The 20,942-nt window shown below is 35.5% G+C and overlaps 1 protein-coding gene across 25 annotated transcripts in view; it reads right to left on the bottom strand.

Moving 5' to 3' along the window:
• NRXN1 (neurexin 1) overlaps positions 1 to 20,942 on the bottom strand; it is a 633,554-nt gene that overhangs the window by 315,182 nt on the left and 297,430 nt on the right. For 24 of the 25 annotated variants that reach the window (XM_048936787.1, XM_048936790.1, XM_048936796.1 and 21 more), the window contains 2 exons: positions 17,442 to 17,615; positions 11,764 to 11,883 (listed from right to left, as the gene is read on the bottom strand). In XM_048936787.1, coding sequence (XP_048792744.1) covers positions 11,764 to 11,883; positions 17,442 to 17,615 — 294 coding nt within the window. Of the gene's footprint in view, positions 1 to 11,763; positions 11,884 to 12,862; positions 12,887 to 17,441; positions 17,616 to 20,942 lie in introns of those variants that run through there. The other variant, XM_048936815.1, reaches the window with a different exon arrangement.

The following is a 20,942-nucleotide window of genomic DNA, read 5'->3' as shown; positions in this document are numbered from 1 at the left end:
TTTGGTAACGCAATAGTCTGGAGAGCAGGAATCACTTTCTCTATATAGTACTGCATTATTTTACGTGTTCCACTTACATCGCATAGGAATGAATCCCAAGCTGATCTTACCTTTGCTGGCAGAAAAGCCAGTGTGGACAATGGACAGGGAGCACTTCATCACTGAAGTGTACTTGAGAATTGTGATGATTATCCAGGTCATTATAGGCTGAAGGAAACTTTTGATTTCCTCCTTGTTCCACGCTCTTCATTTGTCTTGTTACCCTGGGGCTGGGGACAGAGAGGAAGCTTCCCATCCCAACAGCACCATTGCATTCTCTGTTTGCAAGGTAATTACACTGGCTCTCTGTAGATACATTGAATTTTGACCTAGGGCCCTTTTATGCCACTCCAGTAGGAAAAAAAAATAAAGGTCTCCAAGTGCTTGAAAATAGCCTTAAGTCCAGTCATAAATAATTACAGAGAATTACTAACCAAATGGAAGAGATAAATCATGTTTTATCTAAATGGAATAAAAGTACTAATAAATAGAAGTTTTGCAGAACAGGTGGCAAAGGAAACAATGTTGTGAAGGTTTTCCTTTCTGTACCTGATGTACACTGAACATGATAACACGATCATGTTTTAAAGACAGGTTAAGTACATGATAAATTATATATTAAATAGTTGAGCAAGAAACGACCAAAAAAAAAAAAAAAAAAAAAAGGTTGCTTAAACAAGTTCTTTAAATGCTTTTCCTACTATCTGTCCATGGAAGAGTGGTGTATAATAGCTAATTATTTTATTTCCTGCAAATATAATTTAATTTAATCTTTTTTTTTTTTACTTTGGTTATTTTATTTCTACAGTGAGATTTACACAGGATTTTACACTAAAAAGCACGAGTAATGTGCAATGACTCCTAATAACACAGTGGAGTGGATTATCATGGTTCCCCTTTGTGCACTGGCGGCATACAACCAAGATCATAATTAAAGGATTTCTACCACCTGTCAACTTGAAGAACAGCTAAACCACACATTTCCACATAATAATAAAGAAATCTAAGATGAAAAAGGAAATGAAGGTTAAATCTGGAAGGTCTCTGGGGACCTCTGAGCTTTCTTCTGTACTTCCTTTATCATTTCTACTTGCCCGGAAAGATTGGAGGCTTTTTCCAGTGAAGCTAGTCCATTTAATGAAATGCCTGCATTTTCATATAACTGTTTAGAAAACAGAACATCTGCAATGTGGAAATTCATATTAAAGCTCATCTCTGGATTTATAGGTTTTTCATTGTTTTCCATTCACAAAGAAGCAAAAAACCCCCCCCCCAAAAAAACAAAAAAAAACAAAAAAAAAACCAGACAAATTGTTCAGACTGTCAGAAGAACAGAAAATGAACCGAGAATTTTAGAAGACATCTTAATGTGAAAAGGCGATTACTGATATATATGTAAGATGTCTGGGAACGATTTTAACAAAGTGCTGTTACTTGTGCTTGATTAAATTTCCCATTTCCTGTTTTGTCTTTTTTTGTTTGTTTTTAAAATCTAATTATATTTTAAAAGAGTGACAAAAAAAATTTCTTTAGAATCACTTAACAGTGACATGAAGGGATAATTTAAATATTACTGAGAGTATCTAAAATTAATCTAGAATTATATGCCTATATGAGACCTTTGTTATAAATAGGTCCCCTTTTATTTTTCCTCACATAAGCAAATATACTACATTCTTTGCATAGTATTTACAGTGGGGTATTATTATTTGCAAGTCTATGGATGCTTCACAATAGTCCATATTTCATTTTATTTAAACTTACAAACGAACATGGCTGCGTACAGACATTCTGTGGCTTTTTTTTCCCAGTGTAGTGTATTATTAAATACTGGTAGGCCTCAACAGTTCAGAAACTAAAATCACACAGAACTCTACTCCAAACTATCTTGTGCTATCCAGAAGAACTTATGACCTAAGGATGTAAAACTGCCAACACTTCCATGCAAGGTTATCATTCCCTACTTCCTTCTACATTCTCATACTCTCCCTCCTATGCTTTCCAATTTTACAAATGATTTAACATACAAACTGATTAAGGTTAGTAATCTAGCAATAGCATGTCCCTCATCATAATATTACTGTCTGGTGTATTGGGCTAAAGATGGAGTTTCACAAGACCTTGACTTAGAAGGCAGAGATCCCTAAATTTCATAAGTCTAAAGTTTGGTTCCACTGTAACTTCCCCTCCTCCCCCCCCCCCCCCCCCCCCCCCCCAGCTGCCTCTGTTGCATCAGTGATGCTCTATTATATGAAATGACTTAAATATTGTTAAGTGCCACCCTTCCCCCCACCCCAACTGATAACCCTATTTTGGAAAGTGTCTGCAATCAACAATTTAAGGAAATTAAAAAGAAAAAAAAAGAAAAAGAAAAAGAAAAAAGAAAAGTAATAGATTTCCTACTTTTTGAGAGTTTTTTGTACATTAAAAGGAACTTTAATTTACCACTTAGGATGCTGTTCCTGCTCCAGATACAGGGAAGACCATACAGTTTTGACTTTCCTCCCTGACATTTTCCAAGACAATAAATTAAATATTTTTTTACAGCTTTCTAGCTATAGCAAAATCTCAGCCATATTTTCATTCAGAAATTCCTGGAGAATTCCTAGAGAAGCAAGCTGGAGAAATTCCTAATATAATTTGTCTAACTTTTGATCAATAGATTCAATAAAATCCATAGTGCAGATATAGCAAAATTATAAAAAAATACCTTCTCTATAAATCTGAAACTACAATAAGGTGCATTTCTATTATAGGCAATTCTATTATAGTACTCCGAGCCTTTCCTTGTTGTTTGGCATACTGTATCATCCCCAGGAAAAGGTTAATCTTCAGTGAAAATATCATCTCTTGGCCCTGTGCATTTGTTGGGGTTAGAGAGGAAATGTTTTCTTTTGAAGTTGGCTGTCATCCCAGCAAAGCTGCATTAAGTAGTTCAAATTAAATATCAGTAGTAATACACATTGGTAGCAAGTAGAGGCTGGAAAGATGAAAGTTTTGGGGTAGAGTTTCAGGGAGAAATAGGCTTACTATTGCTAGTAAAATGTTCTCAACATTGTGACATTTGGAAGTTTTCAGGCCTCGGTTGTACAGAAATAAAATCCACTTGCTTCTGAAAGCATCTGAACTTACCCATTTTTCATTTTTTCCTGGTAGTGCTTTCAATTAGAGAGATACTATCATTTTGAATATTTTCCTGCCGTAAAGGCTTCCCTTCAGGGATTACAGAAAGAAGCCTATTAAAACACATTCCTATCCTTTTAGCAGACAAAAGTAAAGGAAGAAAAGATTAAGCATAGGGGGAAGGAACGGAGCTCAAGGTCAAGGCATAACTTGGCAAAAGAAAACAAGCAGGTGGAAGAAGGTCAGCAAATGGCTAAGTGGACTGCTGAACATCTTTCCAGCATCTGCATAAAATTAGGGGATTTCCCTCCCCATCCCCCTCAAGATTTTCAGATATACATCACCTTGGCTGAACTACTGGTACTTAGGAAGCTGAAGCTTGTCCTCTACCTATGTTCATATTAGACCTTTACCACATGTATACTGAGTCTGATACTCCTGAGCAGCCTTGAATACTCTTTGAAATAGCTATATACGTAGCTTTGTTAATGCACTGCAAATCTGACTTGTTTAAATCGTGTTGTTTGCTGCTCTTGCAAAATACAAGTATATTTGTGCAGGCATTCTGGTGGTTCTGAGAAATACTGGTAACTGCTGTGTACATCCTGTACAACTGATCTATGCATATCCCATATACGTCCCCTGCAGACATACAAGCCCTTTCTATTTAATATACATAGAAACAAGACAATCCTTAAATTGATTTACTGACCAGGAGAGTGGCATCCAATTACTTGAAGGAGAAAGTGTGTAGGTAGCTTTAATTACAATGATACCTCTACAATATAGGGAATGGTGAAAGACAGGAAAGGTCTTTTGTCTTCTTCTGATGTAATGAAACACTGTGGTCTTTCTGATTCTCTACAGGAGACTTGAAAGTCAAAAACAAGCATATGAGCTGTCCATAAACCTATTTAGATATGAGACAGCACCTACAATTACAGTTCATGAAGTTACAAGGAAAGTGTACCTTTAGTAAGGGCAGCCTGGTCTAGTATTAAATGTGGAGGTTGGGGGCCCTGCCTGCAACATCAGCTCCTACTTAAGATCTCCGCTCAGGAGGACTTGCCTACCACAGTTGATACTTCTGAGTGGCATTAATTTCCCAAATTCAAAGTTCTCTGGTCTCTATGTAAAATATTTTGTACAATCCAAGCATCAGCCCATTGATGTGACCGGGAGTATTCTGAAGATTTACACTGTTTAAAAGGGAGAGAATGTTAAAACAACATTCAGTAAGAGAGGACTTCCTTATATGGTAACATAGACTAAGAGCTTATGATCATTTGAAAATGGTATCTGTAAATATTAATGCTTTTTGACATTGTACACTGTATGCCATGCATTTTAAGTGTTTTTTAGTGCATGAATGTTTAGAGTGAAATGAAGCGCTTTTTCATGTCTGTTTCCAGTTGGAAGTATGACTTCATTACAAAGAGTGACAGCTTAAAGCTTAGCAGCATGAACATTCCATCAGAATCAGCAACAAACTGACAAATACAACCTTAATGCAACCTTTAAATTGGCTTTGTGTGCACCAAACAGTTTGATGAGCATCAGATGCTCTTTGCTGCCTGTTCTTAAAGTCCAGCTTTCCAGTACCCAAGCTGGGTGTTGACCACTCACTTTTGAGTATGCAACAGTTTTCCTTAGGCTAGGACTTAATTTTGTAGTTGGCTTCATTAAACCAGCAGACACTAAGACCTGGTTAAGTTCTTTTACTCGCAGAAGTAATGCTTCCAACAGTATTTTTTCATAGCTGCTATGAATCCTGCTTCCTTCTTACAAAATTTCTTGAAATACCTAAGCAGAAAATCAGTATATTTCAGTATCTGAAAGAGGCAGTAAGAAAGATGGAGACAGGCTCTTTACCAAGGTCTGTTGTGATAGGACGAGGGGAAATGGTTTCAAACTAAAAGAGGTGAGTTTTAGACCAAATATAAGGAAAAAAATATTTTTGTTTGTTTTTATAATAAGGGTGGTGAGGCATTGGAACAGTCTGCCCAGAGAAGTGATGGATGCCCCATCTTTGGAGTTACTTACGGTCAGGAGTTGTCTGATCTAGCTGTAGGTGTCCCTGTTCAGTGCAGGGAAGTTGGACTAGCTGACCCTCAAACAATTTTATGATTCCATGACAACAGTTACAAAGACTTTAAAACACAACATCAGTATATAACATTCATATGCCCCAGTTAAAATGAGATATTCAAGGATCTTAAATATCGTGTGATATTAAGAGAGAATAAGCACACTAGGAAGAAAGTCAAAATTTCATTCAGAACAGCTTCCCATCTCCATCTAATCAGCAGATATAAGTGGTCAAAAAATAGGTAACAATATCCATCCTGTAGCATGAGAAGAGAACAAAACTATGAAAGGTATAAAAACTTCTGCAAAATTTATCTTACTCTGTGCCTTGCCATTATACCAGCACATGCTTTCATTCTCAGCTGCTGAGGAATTGCACAGATCATTAAATTGGATTGCAGAACACCCTGATTTACCCATGTAAGATTTAGGTCATTTTGTCTACTTTATAAATAGAAGTTTTCACTTTGCCTCAATTTTCTACATCATCTGAGGCGGGGGGGGAGGGGGGGGGGAAGAAAAAAAAAGAAAAAGAAAAAAGAAAACACAGAAGACTCTAAAGAAGATCTCAAGCTACCATGAAAATTTTGTTTTGTAATGCGTATAGCAGTGCCTTGTATCCTTGTTATCTATATTGTTACTTGGAATCTAACCTACCTACCTATCTGTCAAGCAAGAATACATGCTGGGGAAGATCAGGTTGCCTTAGTAACCTGAGTCCAGCTGTACAGACTTCAGAAGGACTGAATAATTTTGCTTTTCTGATGTGTCAACCATCATTGTGCTACTGTAAATAACTTATAGATAAAATAGGTATATATTACTAAACTCCTTATAAATACTTTGAGCTCTTCTCATACTATGGGTTAAAAAGGAGACTAGGAAAAACTAGGAAAGCTTTTCCCTCTTTCTTACCGTTTGTGATGCTCACAGCTATCATCTGTTTAAAAAACCCAGCACTTACTCATTGCTCTTTTTTTTGAGGGGAGGGGTTTGTTGGAGACACCATTAACAGAGGTAAAACTTCTGCTTCAGCTACACCATATGTGACCATTAATCTTGTTTAGAAACCTAATATTTACCTAACATTTATCTTAATACATATTATTGGAACGTTCCAGTTTACAAGACTGTATTAGTATCTTTTAAAGAGAAATGTATGAGAAAGAATAGCGACAGCACTTATCTGCTATCACTGTTACTGTGAATAGCTTTTCTAATAGATACCAAATTTCAGACCTGAATTGTACATAACACACTATCAAATTGTAATAATTTGAATGTTCTAGAGAAAGGAATCTGACGATACCCAACAGAACAATTTTAATTCCATGAGAATGAATTTCATTACCCTTAATCATTTTCACCTTTATGACACTGGAAACACTTCCAGGATTTGATTTACAAAATTATTACACCATTAATAAGAGAAAGATATTATTGACATACCAAAATTCAATTTAATTACTCCCTTAATTCTTCCAGAGGCAGAGAGAAGCTCACAATTTTCTGACACTATGTTCCATTTTTAATATTGTGAAGCAGAAAATGCCTCTGAGTAGGCCACAAGTGTTGCATAATTGCTTTGATCTGAGCTACAAGCAGAGCTATAAAAATACATTCTGGCAACCTTAAAAGTTTTGTTTTTTTTTTTTTTTTGTATCATGTTATCCCCACTTGAAGCTTTTCTTGCTACTGTTTTTTTAGAAATATTAAGTGACAATATACAGTCACAGTCAAACTCTTTCTTTTTTAAATAGGGTGATCTATATCTTTAAGGAATATGGAAATTACCTAACTATTACCTCACCCAATCGGCAACTCCAGAATGTTTTTGTAAAGAAGGCAAAAACTCTAAAAGCTGTTTTCAGACCGTCAAAAAAAGAATGCCTGGTTAACTTTATGTAATTGATAGATTGAGCAGATATTAATGAAAAGACAAAATTTACTTTGCTTTGAGATCCATACAAGATAGAGGTGAAAAAGCAATTACAGCTGGGCCATCAAGGATTGGAGGATGAGAAAAAAAAAGTTTTCATTTTTTGAGTCATGCTGCTCAAAGCAGTGTGTGCTCCCATGTTACATCACAGTCCCAACAGCCTGGTAGATCAAAGTGCACCTTATCTGGATCAAGATTCCAATAGAAACAAAAGTTTAAAAATGTTGTTTCACAGCTATGGTTCACAGTTAGCACTTCTTGTCTTCCTTGCTCTTTTTACAGTTTTTCTAATTCTCCTAAATACCAAGGCATTTCTAAGTTCTCAAGACTGCTTGTGTGAAATCCCACTTCCTTTGAAGATAATACAAATTAGGCCATTGATGTTTGTCACCAAAAATTCCAGATATTCATTACAGAGAAAGATTGGATGAGATAAGCTGAACAAATTGAGATTTCTTTAATTAGTTCATTCCAGAAGCTTGCCCTGTGTTGTAATTGTGAGTTGCTGTCTTTATTTCTCCTGTGTACCATGAGCCTCCATGGCAAAATAATCACATCAAATATTTAGACTTGTATGTTATCAAGGACAGGTTTTTTTAATTCTCAGCTACTGGAGGTGGAAATCAAATGTGTTTTAATGTACTCTAAGGAATTGTGCGTCCTTTTTCTCAGTAACAGGTTATATGCTTACTGATAGCTAGCAACTGCAAACACTTGGCCAGGAATATTTTCTGCTATTTTGGAAAGTACCAAAATATGGAGTGGCTCGTACGGTTACTTTAGGTTTTGGTCATTGATTTAATGAAGTTTCTTCACTTTGTCCAAATCCTCACAAAAGTAACATTAAGGCACTCTACATTCTCAGTGTCAAAAGGTCCAAAAGATGCCATATCCATAACAGCAAAATAAATTAATATATATTTATGTGTGTATAGAGTTTAAACTCATCATTTGGGTAACACTGAGTGACAGATGCAGAGGGATTATACGAATATCAGCCTCTGATTCACATTTTCGAAAAAGAAAGACACTGTAACAGCAGAATGCCTATCTGATGTCAACACTGATCATATCAATGACTGATCATACCAAGTTATTTGCATAGCTAACTCAAAATAATAAATATTCCTTTTCTTTATGCACTATGTAGTGTGAGTGCGATACAACATTAAATTTCAAGCATAAAGTACTGTAAATCTAGGGAAAGCCATCTGCACATTTCTGAACACAATATTAAATTACCCCTCCTTGCATATGGATTATTATATAATTGTTAGTTGCCTGTTCACATAATAAAAGACTCTTGCCTCATTCACTGCAAAAATGCACCTGTTCTGATCAGAGTTCTTCAAGGAAGACTGACGTTTATAAAAATGTCCATTTATTTCAAAAATTGACTCAATATTTAAATTTTTCAAGGTTCAAAGTATAACTTCAATCTTACTTAATGCACTCTCCGAGCACTACACCAAAAAGAGAAGTATTCAGTCCCTCCTGGAATCTGTATAATGCCAAATACCCTACTATCCATATCTCTTATAAACTTAACTAATATGTTTTTATAACATCCTATGACCTCAGGACATCTCAGTCTATCCTCAGTAACAGCCAAGAGTATCCAGTGCTCACTGCATTCAGTCTGAGGACAATTATAATTTCGGTTTTTTGTTTGGTTGGTTGGTTTTGTTTTGTTTTTCCAGAAAGATACATGATTCAGTCCCAATTTTGAGTACTCACCACGCTTTCAAATGAGAGGATGAATTCTCTGCTTAGCAATAAAATGAAAAATAACTAAATACTGAATCTACACTCATGAAATCATGTAATTTCCCCTCTGTAGGTCCACGCTAGATATTCCTAATTGCCCTCCTGTCTCTACTATGTTTGGAAATAGCTGCCAGGTTGATCTTTTCTATCACATTTCCTGGAATTGATGTTAGGCTGACCAGTCTGTAGTTTCCTCCTTCTTGAGGACAACACTTTCTTTCTTTTTTCCCCTCAATTCTCTGGAACCGCCCCCCAAAGTCAGGACCTTTCAAAGATAATCAAGAGCAAGTTCACAGTGATGAGGAAAACATATGGATTAATCCCTTCAGTTGCCATATGCATGCAGTGTATATCTTGTGTACTGTACAAGTGTGGTCAAGTGCAGTGAAAATGCTGAAGGCTGGTCTTACTGATAAAGATCACGATGAAGCCACGGAGTACCCTGATTTATTCCTTGTCCTTTGCCCTGAGGTCCTTTCACCTCATTCAGTGGTGGGCCCATTTTCCTGCTCTTTCTTTCAGTGCTGACAGGAGCTCTTAATGTTGCCATCTATGTCCCCTGCTAGGCTAGGCTTTGGTTGTTCTTGCTATGCATTCACAGACTGCATTCCTGGACCACTTGGCCCTGCTTCCACATCTTGCACACTGTCTTTTATAAGGTCTGTGTTTGTCAGTAGCAAGCAGGTGCTACTCCAGACTTGTCACAGGAACCACCTCACTTGACGTGAAAGGAATTTGGCTTACTTCAGTGCTGCAAAAGTTTGGCATGTGTTTTGTAGCCCATGCAATTTACTAAAACCTATAGTAACAGTTCATGACTTCTCTATCCATTCTGCCCTTCCTAAAGAATGCAGACACAAGTCTAGAAGCATCTAGATGACACTGAAATTACACCATGATTTTTTCTCCATCCAACCCCTCTCCCCCCCATATATCATGGCAAAAAAAATCTTTCTCATTAGATTTGTTTGGCAGATTTTTGAAATGAAAAATAACCTGAGGAGCCAAGATAAAGCACAAAGTAAACAAATTAAATTTACCAAATTGCATTCTATCACAAAACATCTGCATCTAGAATACATTTGTATCTCATATTTGTGACAGAACATAAAAAAATGACTTATCTGGAAAGAAGTAAGCATTGTTGGCAGCCCTGTACCAAAGATACCCCTTCACCATCATCAAAAGTACTATACTGAGTTATCTGATTCTATACAGTGTGCTCCACAACACTACTGTACTAGTGAGACTTCATAGACTGCTAAATGTTATTCTTATGCTAGCTTTTCAGTATGCCTGATTTGTATTTGAAAAAATAGTTTACAGAATATTCCAGGTCCAGACATCAGCTCTACTAAAACAAATGTACAGAAAGAGATTTTCCTTTGCTAGATATGAATTAAAATAATGATACATTTCACAGTTTTTAGTTACTTTTGAAAGAACTCAGGTCACAGAAAGCCAGAAGCACCGGCATAAAAGAAAAATAGAAATAATTTTCCTCTGTAGTAGATAGTAGAAGGCTAATATCTTTAAAAACATGCTTTGTAGTATGGCTGATTACTTTTATATAATTAGAAAGGCAAACTCATAGGAATAAACACACAAACCTTTCTTCAAATTTTCTGAAGTTCTCTGATGCCACATTTCATTTCTACCATGACAGCAAGTGTAGGGAAGCACGCTAACATGAATCTTTTCCACATTTTTTCAAAAGTGGTCAAGAGTAGAAAATTGGAACTTGCATGAAAATCATTACTGCATCTTTTGCATAATTCATTTTTAAGCCTCAAGTTAGCTATAATCTGAGCCCAAAGCACTTCAGATGATAGTTATTGTGTTATTTTAGAGTTTGTCCAAGAAGGTGCATCATGCTGTAGACTAGAGAATGGGATCAAGACACAGAAATCTAAAATGCATGGCTAGGCAGTCATGCCAACACACTGTTTCATCAGACATTCATTCAGAGAAATGTACACAAATGAAAATAAAAGTGCCTAAAGAAATTCCATTATCATATAGATACAAAAACATGTAACACCGATATTTCAGATGTGCAGATTTAAAAACAAAACTGAGCAGTTTTCTTTTAACAGTTATTGCGGACCATCAAGGCTCCTGCATTTCTGCTTCGCTTTCAATTCTGCATAATTCTATTTTGATCAATAAGTCTAGATTGGAAAAAAATTAGATTATATTGGTGAATCAGGCACCTCACTTCTGACATATTTAAAGTTTTCCTTTCCAACACCAGATGGTTGGTGTGTATTATGTAGCTTTATTGAGATGAAATTTAAAAGAACTAAAATACTCTGTATGCTTTTATTATCAAAATGCTCAGTGTGTCACCTAAAAAAATCTACAAAAGGAGAGAATAAGGCTTGTCAACTGTTTCACAGTAATTACAGCTCTCATGAGATAATGCTAGGAAATTACAATATAGTTTAAAAGAATAAAATGTAAAAGACTTTTTTTTCAATCAGAAAAAAAAAATAAAAAACCACCAGCAAACACTACTTGTAACATTTATGCAAGAAAGAGCTTATTTCAAATGGGTAACCATCAGTATATTAGATATGTAATCAACTATAATAAAAACAAATTCTGCCAGTGTTTAATACTGCACATTGTCCACAATTCATACTGCGTATTTTAGCTATTTTTTTCCCATATCCTTACAGATATTCACAAGGTTTGCCAGTTCATTTAATACTGTATATTAAAATAATATAAAGCTTCCGACACTTGCTTGAAATGCTGCCTTAGAGCTCTAGAGCCTTCAAACCAGCACATTTTAGTGTACTTACGGTCATTGCATAATGGTCCGCTAAAGGAGGTCATGCTACAGTCACAACTGAATCCATCCCACTGCTGCAAGCACACTCCCTGGTTTGCACACGAATCCTCTTGGCACGTTGTGCTGGGGCCTGATGAGAACACACAAAAAAACAGACTTGCACTTTGGCTTCCAACAAACATGTTTCTCACTGGATCACATTAACAAGTTGCCAATATCTCAAACAGAATGAGCAAAGTTACCAAGGAAAAGACACATAAACTTGCTGCTTTTTTGCAGCAACATGTAAAGTTAAAAAGATATTTTTGCTTTATAATTTTACGATTAATATGTCATAAACACATAAAAATGCACAAACTGAAGCAGCATTATTCCAGGTACAGTGGAGACGTTAACTTTATTGCAAGTTATTTGTTAATCTCATCTCAGACCATTAACTGGCTAAATGTTTTCTAACAATTTCAGTATTTTTTCCTGTAGATACATTTCAACCAGCGAAGTCAGATGCCACAGGAAGCAAAGCACTGGGAGATGAAACTAAAGGAAAATAAAGAAAAATCCAAACAAAACAAAACCAACTAACTAAATAAATAAAATGAAGCTATGTTTTATAATAGTTTTAATTCCAGAAATTGCTTTAAATTGTTTAGGTCTGAAATTAAGAGAAGCCTGGATTCTTTGACATGAATGTTGGCAAGTACTGAGTCACATGCTTCAGGGGGATCCCATGCACACTTGTTTTTAAGGGAAAATGAAGAAAATCAGACTACTAATGAACCGGCATGCCAAAATGTGACATACACATGAAGAACAAACTACTCTTATTTCCAGAGAACCAGAACTAGACTACTGAAATATAAAGAAATTCAGAAAGGTATGATCAAAGCACTAAAGCAGTCACTATACGAAACATACTCAAGACTGAAAGCCTTTATGCAAACTCTGCTGGAAAATGAAGGTTCATGTAGCGCATTGTTTTAGAGGTGTGAAAGACAAAATCTGAAACAAAATAACACACTTGAGTTCTGAAATGTACAGAGCATTTATTGCAGAAATCCAACCGTGCATTGGGGGTTTCAGTCTTGTTGAATACACACAGGGCTATCTACCTTGCAAATCAGCTTTCATCAATGCAACTTTGTCAGCAAAATAAAAAAGCAAAATATATTAAATGTTAGTAAGCAATATTGAAATGGCAGCAAACACAGAAAAAACATTCAGAATAAAGTGCATGCTGCTGTTAAAGAGAGGAAGAAATGCCATATAATGCAAACAAATTAATGCTAATAGCCATAAATCTTCAGGCAAGCCAAAATAAGAAAGCAGTAATTTGCCAGTATTTTACTACAAATATAATGGTTAATTGAGCTGATGACATGTAATGAAGGAAAATTAAAAGTTTTTTTTTCTTTCTTTTTCCCCTTGGATAGATATGAATGCATTAGCAGAATAAATGCATGGCTGAATCCTGACTAGCCATTTGTCATGTTCACATACACTAAATTCAAGAATAATTAGCGCTGTCATCCACTCCGGTCTTTCTTTTTTCTAGCCTTGTCTCAATGACTGGTGAATGAAGACTGAAATACAGATCATGAATTACTGATTCCTTTCAGCTCGCACACACATTTCACACCAATTTTTGACATAACAAGGAAAAATTTGATTCTGGGATTACAAAATTCTCCTAAATCATTTTGGGGAATACACATTTACATCCATTTGAAAATACCATTTCCAGTTAGGGATGACAGAGCAAATCCAGCCCTAGGATTATGTAAATCCTCTAAATTATTCTGGAGAGAAAGATCCACTTAAACCCATCTTTCACACTGCATCTTCTTCAAAGATCTCAGCGTGGGATTTTCATTTGATTTGCCATTATTTTAGTAATCAGTCAGTTCAATGGCCACTTGCTTTAAACGAGTCCCTGCTTGAGCACACCTCTCAACCAGGGCCTGAACAGTCATCACTGTGATTAAGGATGAAAGACAACGTACCCAACATCAGTGTTCAGGCAAGACTGTTAAATACTTTGTTATATTTTCTCCTATTCAAATAACAATAATATCCATAATGGATTGATTGCAGTATGCAGACATAAGACTATGATTTTCCTTTCACAGGAGCCCTGATGCCAGAAGTTTAAACATTTGGGCATTACATCACCCTTTCTTGAGCTGGGGATTATAATGACAGAATCCCATAGCTGACAAGACACATTTTTTTTCCTCACCAGATTCTGCTGCTCAGAAACTTTACAAAGATGAAGTGAAAATATCTGTAGGTGTTTAAATGTTATATATTCATGCATTTATTTACACTTTAGTTATGCAATGTTAAGTTTCCTCATCATTGCAAAAGTAGAGCAAAAGTCACAAGGACTTAAAAGTACAAAAACTGCAGGACCCTGGAGGCATATTAAAAAGCGCATGTTCAAAAACACAAATATGAAAAAATACAGATAATATCGAGGTAGAAAAGGTTATTCTGCTTCTTTTGAAATTTCTTAGCACTTTCGGTTTTATTTGTAGTAGTCATCATTCAAAAAATGCCATCAGAACTGGCTTACTGGTAAGACTTTTCTTAGAAAAAAGAAAGAGGGAGAGATATTGGAGACAGTTCAATATTGGAAAGTACTATAATATCCCCCATAACTGGTTTATGTACTCCTACAAATTATACAAATCTATGTTATTTAGTAAAATACTGTAACACACTCGTCTCAATTGCTTACCTTTAAAATAGTTAGCTAAAATGTCAATCAAATTTATTCAGTCTTCACTGTGGACTTTTTAATAGATGGAATTTGGTCTCTCCTTTATCTCTGCCTAATGTAAGGGCTTATGGGCTATGCATATTACACAAGAAGCACTCTTTTAGTTGATGTGCACTATGTTTCACTATATATATATATATACACACCTATATATATAAATTCATCTCACAACCAAGAATCTTCATATATGTTAAGAAACACTATGAAACTTACTACATAGTTATTTTCAGACAAATTGTATACATACATGCATGCAATTAGTGTATTAATTTCCAAATATATTAAAACAATTTTTTAAAAATAATTTAGTATTTTCTGTAAATCTGATTAAACTGCATTACGTACAATGAATCTGATTAAAGAAAAACAGGGTTGACACAGTGTAGTTCTGGGGTTCACCATTAACAGTCTGAAGACCTAGTTAGCATATTCTGTTTTTAGTTGTCAGAATCTATCTATTCTACCCATTGAAAACGTGCCAAGATGAACTCTGTTACATGTACATTGTATTTAATGCTCAATGATGGAGAACAGATACCCTCAGCCTGTGATTTTAATTCTGAAATGCAAACTTTACAATTTGTCACCCCAATCATATAATGTGGGGCTGCACAAAAACATACCTATAAAAATATACCTTAACACGCTTTTATAACAGTAAAGTTATTGACAAATATCAGTTTTTTAAGGACAAAGTCCTAACAGATAAAATTAAATCATGGCAACAAACATGACAGAAGAGAGTAAAAGACCTTTCACCCCTCTTTCTTTTTTTTTTTTTTTAATGGGGGAACTCAATCTCAAAAGAATCTGAAGAATATCAAATCCGAGTGTCTCATTTTGGAGGCTATTAGCAAAGCCTCCTAAGTATTAGCAAAGGACATGCACACACTGTCTTTTGGATTGACAGTGGTAGTGACTTACACTTTTTGCTTTGAAATTAATTCTACTACTGTGTGTCATCAGCTCTTTGGACTCAACAGCTGAGGGGATTTACAGATCTTAAACGTCTCATTGCCATTTAAGAGGTAAAATTGTTCAGCTCTATGGATGAAGACACTCCTGTAGGTACACAGCAGCAGAGCGCTGGGCAGCTTGAGGCATACAAGAGACTTCTAGGAGGCAGCTAAATTTGCAAGACTTCCATATGTTTTTTTTATATGTCAGAATATTTTTGTACATCTGACCCATGGTCTGCAAACAAGAGACCAACTTTGTCAAACATGGGAAGATCACCAACATGGGTCAAACAGCAGAACAATGGAGATGGAAGAGTTCACTTGCAAGGTTTACGCAAAAAAGGGTGAAAGGGGATATTTCATTCCATGGTGTTTAAGTTTTCTTTCTATTGGCAAAACTTTTGATGAGGCAGATCTCTGAGAGCCAGGCAGCACATCTGGTTTAACCATTCTGCTTGTGTCAGATGATTTTGGTGTCAGAAAAAGCTGATTCTCCACCAAAGAGAGCAATATTTGAGTTGCCTTTATTAAACTGCTGGTAGCTTTATTAAATTCACTGACAGCTTAGTTGTGCCATTGGTTTAAAAGGTGAACTTGCATTCTAGGCCTATGGCAATATTTCTTTGAACTACATAAAATTCATTTAAAAAATTACATAATTTCAAAAGAAGCCATGAAATGTATAATGGAATTAAAGCGTACTTTGACTCTTTAAAGGGATGGTACAGGCATGGAATTCGCTCATGACATTCAGAAAGCAGAATCTAATTTTTCAAACTCACTGTAAATGAACATATATATATATTTATTTTTTTTTTTCATTCCTGAGAGAGATATAGACACTAAGGCTATATAAAAATATGCTGTGAATTTTACATATTTCTATGTTCTATCAAGAGAATTTATATTGGTAACTAAAGGAAACAGGAAAAGAACGAGCAAGTTCCACCCACACAAACTTACTGTAGGTACAGTAAATGAAAAGAGTTTGTCTGTCAGAAAGTTTGATGTGGCGAAGCCTGAGGAATCCTCTCTCAGCTCTATTTGAATAGTCTAAATTGTGTATTTGCAAATGCAACAAACTTGGTATCAAAATTATTGAGATTCAGAACTGAAACACTAACATGTCATTTACACAACTTCTGCCCAGAGAAGAATGGTGCTTGAGAGATGAAAACATGTAGAATTGAGCAAGCCCACAAAATTCAGCACTGTGTGAGTAAAATATATATACAGGGACAATTTAAGTTATTTCATAAAGAAAAGTAAAATGGAATTGAATGACAGGAGGAAAAAGAACTAGACTGATACCTTTGACTTACAAATACACCTCTTTCAATACTATCCTCACTTACATTCCACAATATTTCAGATGCGTCAAAATGTGAGAAAAAACATATTTGGTTGCTACTGGCTTCAGATATGAAGATCCATGACAGTACAGATCTCAAAGGTAAGCTAAAATAGAGTTGAGGAAAGACTGATCTTGAAGTGTCATAAATTACCCTTCAATTAATAAACACAAAAGGTCTGTTTTAAAATTGTCTTTAATTAGCTAATGCTTTAGCATTACCTACATCTACGTGTCATGAAAATACAAAAGGACTCTATTGAAGCCAATTGGTTTTGTTTCTATCATTACTTAAAACATCATATCATAAGTAAATAAGATACATGCAAAATAACTAGGCTAATGGAGAAGGATGGGACCTACATTTAATATTTAAGAAGTTAACTCACATTCTCAGACCCATCTGTGCTGTAGGGCAGGCACAGATTTTTATCCACAACACTAATAGAAATGCAGTCTATGTTAGAAGGGTTCCAATAAATTAAGTTATTAGCAGGTAATATACAGACTGACCACATGTAGAGTTTACATACAGACAAAACTCAGAATCAGCGCAATACTTGCACTATAATATAAAAAGACATCAGCATACTCAGTACCTTCACATCCTCTTTCTATTTGCCCATTGCAGAAGAGAGCATCTGAGATTAGATCAGGGAGCCGTCCATTCAAATCAACTGATGCAAGACAGCCTTGAAAACCCTCCTTTGCATGCACCAGCTTTGGTAAGGACTTATACATTTCTTTGGCCACTCCTCCAATATATAAATCACCTGTTAAGAAGAAGGAAATATTAGCCATAGAAAAAGAAAAAAAGTGCTGTGGAATTTTTGACCCGAGTGAACTTCAAATGAAAAAAAAATCTTCAAAACTTTTCTGAGACCTCAATAAACTTCCAGAGTATTTGCTCCTTCAAGACGTTTTCAGGATAGTGAGAAAGACGTGTTGGAGATAAGTTTTCAAGAGAAGACAAAGCACATCCTTCTTGTCATAAGGAAAGAAGAGTGAGAAGGTTTTGTAGGTGGTTAGCTAGCACAGTTCATCATTAAATGATTGTCTGAATACAGCTGGAGCTCCACTCTAATACCAGTTTTTTTGTTACACTGCTTGTAACACGTGAGAGATGCTGCTTTATTATTTAAATGCAGAATAAAACACTGGTGGCATAGATGATGTGAGAAGATTTAGCAGGACTATATTTTCCAAATACATATCTATTCTTCATAGCTGCATGACTTAGCAGTACCTGAAAATGTTATTTATGTGCCAGCTGTCATATATAGGAAACACGTTTCTATTTCACAAATGAGGATTTTAGTATTTAGAATTTACCTTCTTCTAAAATGCATCCAACACTGACACGTCACGAATGTATTCAGGGAATCTGCACCCAGATCATTCTGACCATGAATCCAGAACATTGATGTAAAAAAAGCACTCAGTGGTACACTAAGATACACCTAAGGTTCACTTATCCAGAACTATCAAATTAAAAACAGAGCAAGAAGAGCAGGCTTAGAGATATATCTTATGAGAAAGTTATACATGCCACTGGTCAGCAGTAAAATGACTGATTTCCCTCTCCAAAATTTGCACCTTGTGTCAGTCATTTAGGAACGGTGCTGGTTGGATGACTTCAAAATGGCACTCTGCCCACTGAGCAAATGGAGATTTCTATTATCCAAAATGCTCATGATTGTGGACAGGTCCTATAAACTGCTCAGAATCTTGGTCAACAGGGCTGCAAGCTGGTTATTTCCTTCATTTGAGTAATTAAATAGCTTGAAGATTTACTTTGGAAGTACAGTAACACAGATGAGGGTATGCATTTCTGTTTTAAAACATTTTAGGCTGTGCCTTTCTTTCACATATTTGGCATCTCAGGTAACCAGAACACTTTTCCTCTACTCTTCAAATTAACAACAACCTACTTCCATAAGGAGTGCCTCAAGTGTCAGACTACAAGCTTCACCAGGTGCTTTCCATACCTAACATTTCCTAAAAGTTTACCATTCTTTGTAGGCAGATTTTAAAGCAACAGAACCAGCCATCATCACTACCCTATGTGGCTCATTTTAATCTGTTACGAGTAGGAACAGCAGCTAGACCTTTTCCTTGCTTGCATTTCCTTGGCGTACTGACTTGTTTGCAAGGGAGCGCAATTCAGGGCTGTTTGTAACAGCTTACAGCTAACCTGCAAGGAAATGACCTGAATCAAACAACTGCATACTACACTGAAACATTTATATTCACTGCATACCAGCCCTTAAACTCAACTGTGAATCAATGGAGCCAAAAACCTTGAGAACGTGTGTATTATTAATCTTATAACCCATCCAAGCAAAAAATCTTAGCAATCATCATAATATACTAAGAAACCTCAAGCTTTCCCTATTCACATGGATAATTTGAAAAACAAAATAATGCTTTCCTCTAGACCTTTAAGATATAGTATAAATCTCAGAACCGTGATGTTAGGCATAGCAGCTTAATATATGGTGATCCCCGCATTCCTACAAATAGCACATAATTCATTCACAGTAGAAAACCTTTGATATTTTTCAACCAGCTGTACTGGAAACAAGTTAAAATCTCTTGCCCCATCATAAATGTTCATCATCTTTTTCTCAGGTGAAACATTTAGAAAGTAAAGCTCTTATGGGTTTTCTGAAGTTCTATACTTTCAGTCATTGTCAGCTCAGAATATAGAAACAGTTCATCTGACCTGATTGCAACACTTAAAAGAGGGAAACTCCAGAAGACAATAGAAAGAAAGCTATATTTATGCTAGAGGGGTCAATTTTTTCCCTTCTTCTCGATGCACATGCAATCTCTTCTTAAAACTCTCAACCTAACAACCATTTCTATTCTTTGAACAATTAAACCTTTAAAAGTGCAGACTTCCAAAATGTTCCCTTGCTAACTGCTAAGATCCATCCCTCAAGAAAATTCAGACTGTGAATTTTCACAGTCATTTAGCAATCATTTTGATGAATGGGAAGAAAAAGTTTATGTTACAGTGGCAGAAGATGGAGATGAACTCAGAATGCTTGTTCCTGAAAATATAAAAGTGAAATACAGTCAACTAGCTATTGTATGTACAGAAGTGTAATGCACTACACTAACATACAACATACAAGCAGCCATACTGACTCTTGGATTTACAGTTTTAAAACCATATTTAAAACCATATAACTATTTCCTACCCGCTGAAACTTTCCCAGACTTAATATCAAGTATGATTTCAGTCTGCTGCTGATAGAACAAAATAATGCTTTCTTGCAGACATAACTTCTTTTGGCATTTTTTCCTATTTGCCACCACAAACATTTTGCATAGCTGCTTTTATTTGAATAAATAATTTAACACTCTTTATTTCTGTGTTTATCACATTGAAAAATTAGATTAGTAGGAACAACACTTAGTCCATGAGAAATTCAGGCGAGACAACTACAGAAAATGTTGTAAATGAAAATATTTAAGAATAAGTTATTTATGCAGTTTAGTTATTTCACTAAAAAGAGATGAGAGGAATCAGCAGATTATGAGTCAATTCTCAGGTTTTGCTATCTTATTCTCTTCTTATGTAGTACAGCTTTACTTCTGGAGATGTCATACATTAAAGGCTTTCAGGATTAATGCCTTATTGCATATCTTGTTTCCTTTATGAATTACACACAAATTATAAAGTAAGATGCTACAGTTCATCAGATCAGTAGTGTGAGATCATGACACTATTAAAGATATCTACAGCAATACTACCATCGCTGAAAGTAGGGGGCCATTTCAGAAGGCACAACCGAAAATGCAATTCTATTTCTTTATTTTTTCAACAGTTGACCATTTTCTAGGGGTCATACTGAGAGGAATATACTGACACATTCATTATTATAGTGCTAACCATAGATTCTGGAACTACAATTTAGCTATTACCTCTTCTGTGTGTATTTTGTTCTGAAGTTCATTTTCCTTTTTAAATGTATTTCTGGGAAACAACTATTTTTTTTTCCCCCCATAAGCTTCCTGATTTTCATTCATTTAGAAGGTAACAAATGCATAATTAAATATGCCAAGTGGCAAATAAAGACAGAGAAGAAAAG

This window comes from Lagopus muta, chromosome 2 (genome assembly GCF_023343835.1).
Source record: "Lagopus muta isolate bLagMut1 chromosome 2, bLagMut1 primary, whole genome shotgun sequence".
NCBI classification, from domain to species: Eukaryota; Metazoa; Chordata; class Aves; order Galliformes; family Phasianidae; genus Lagopus; species Lagopus muta.
Note: the sequence above shows the minus strand (reverse complement) of the source record. Positions and strands in the feature narration are given on the sequence as shown.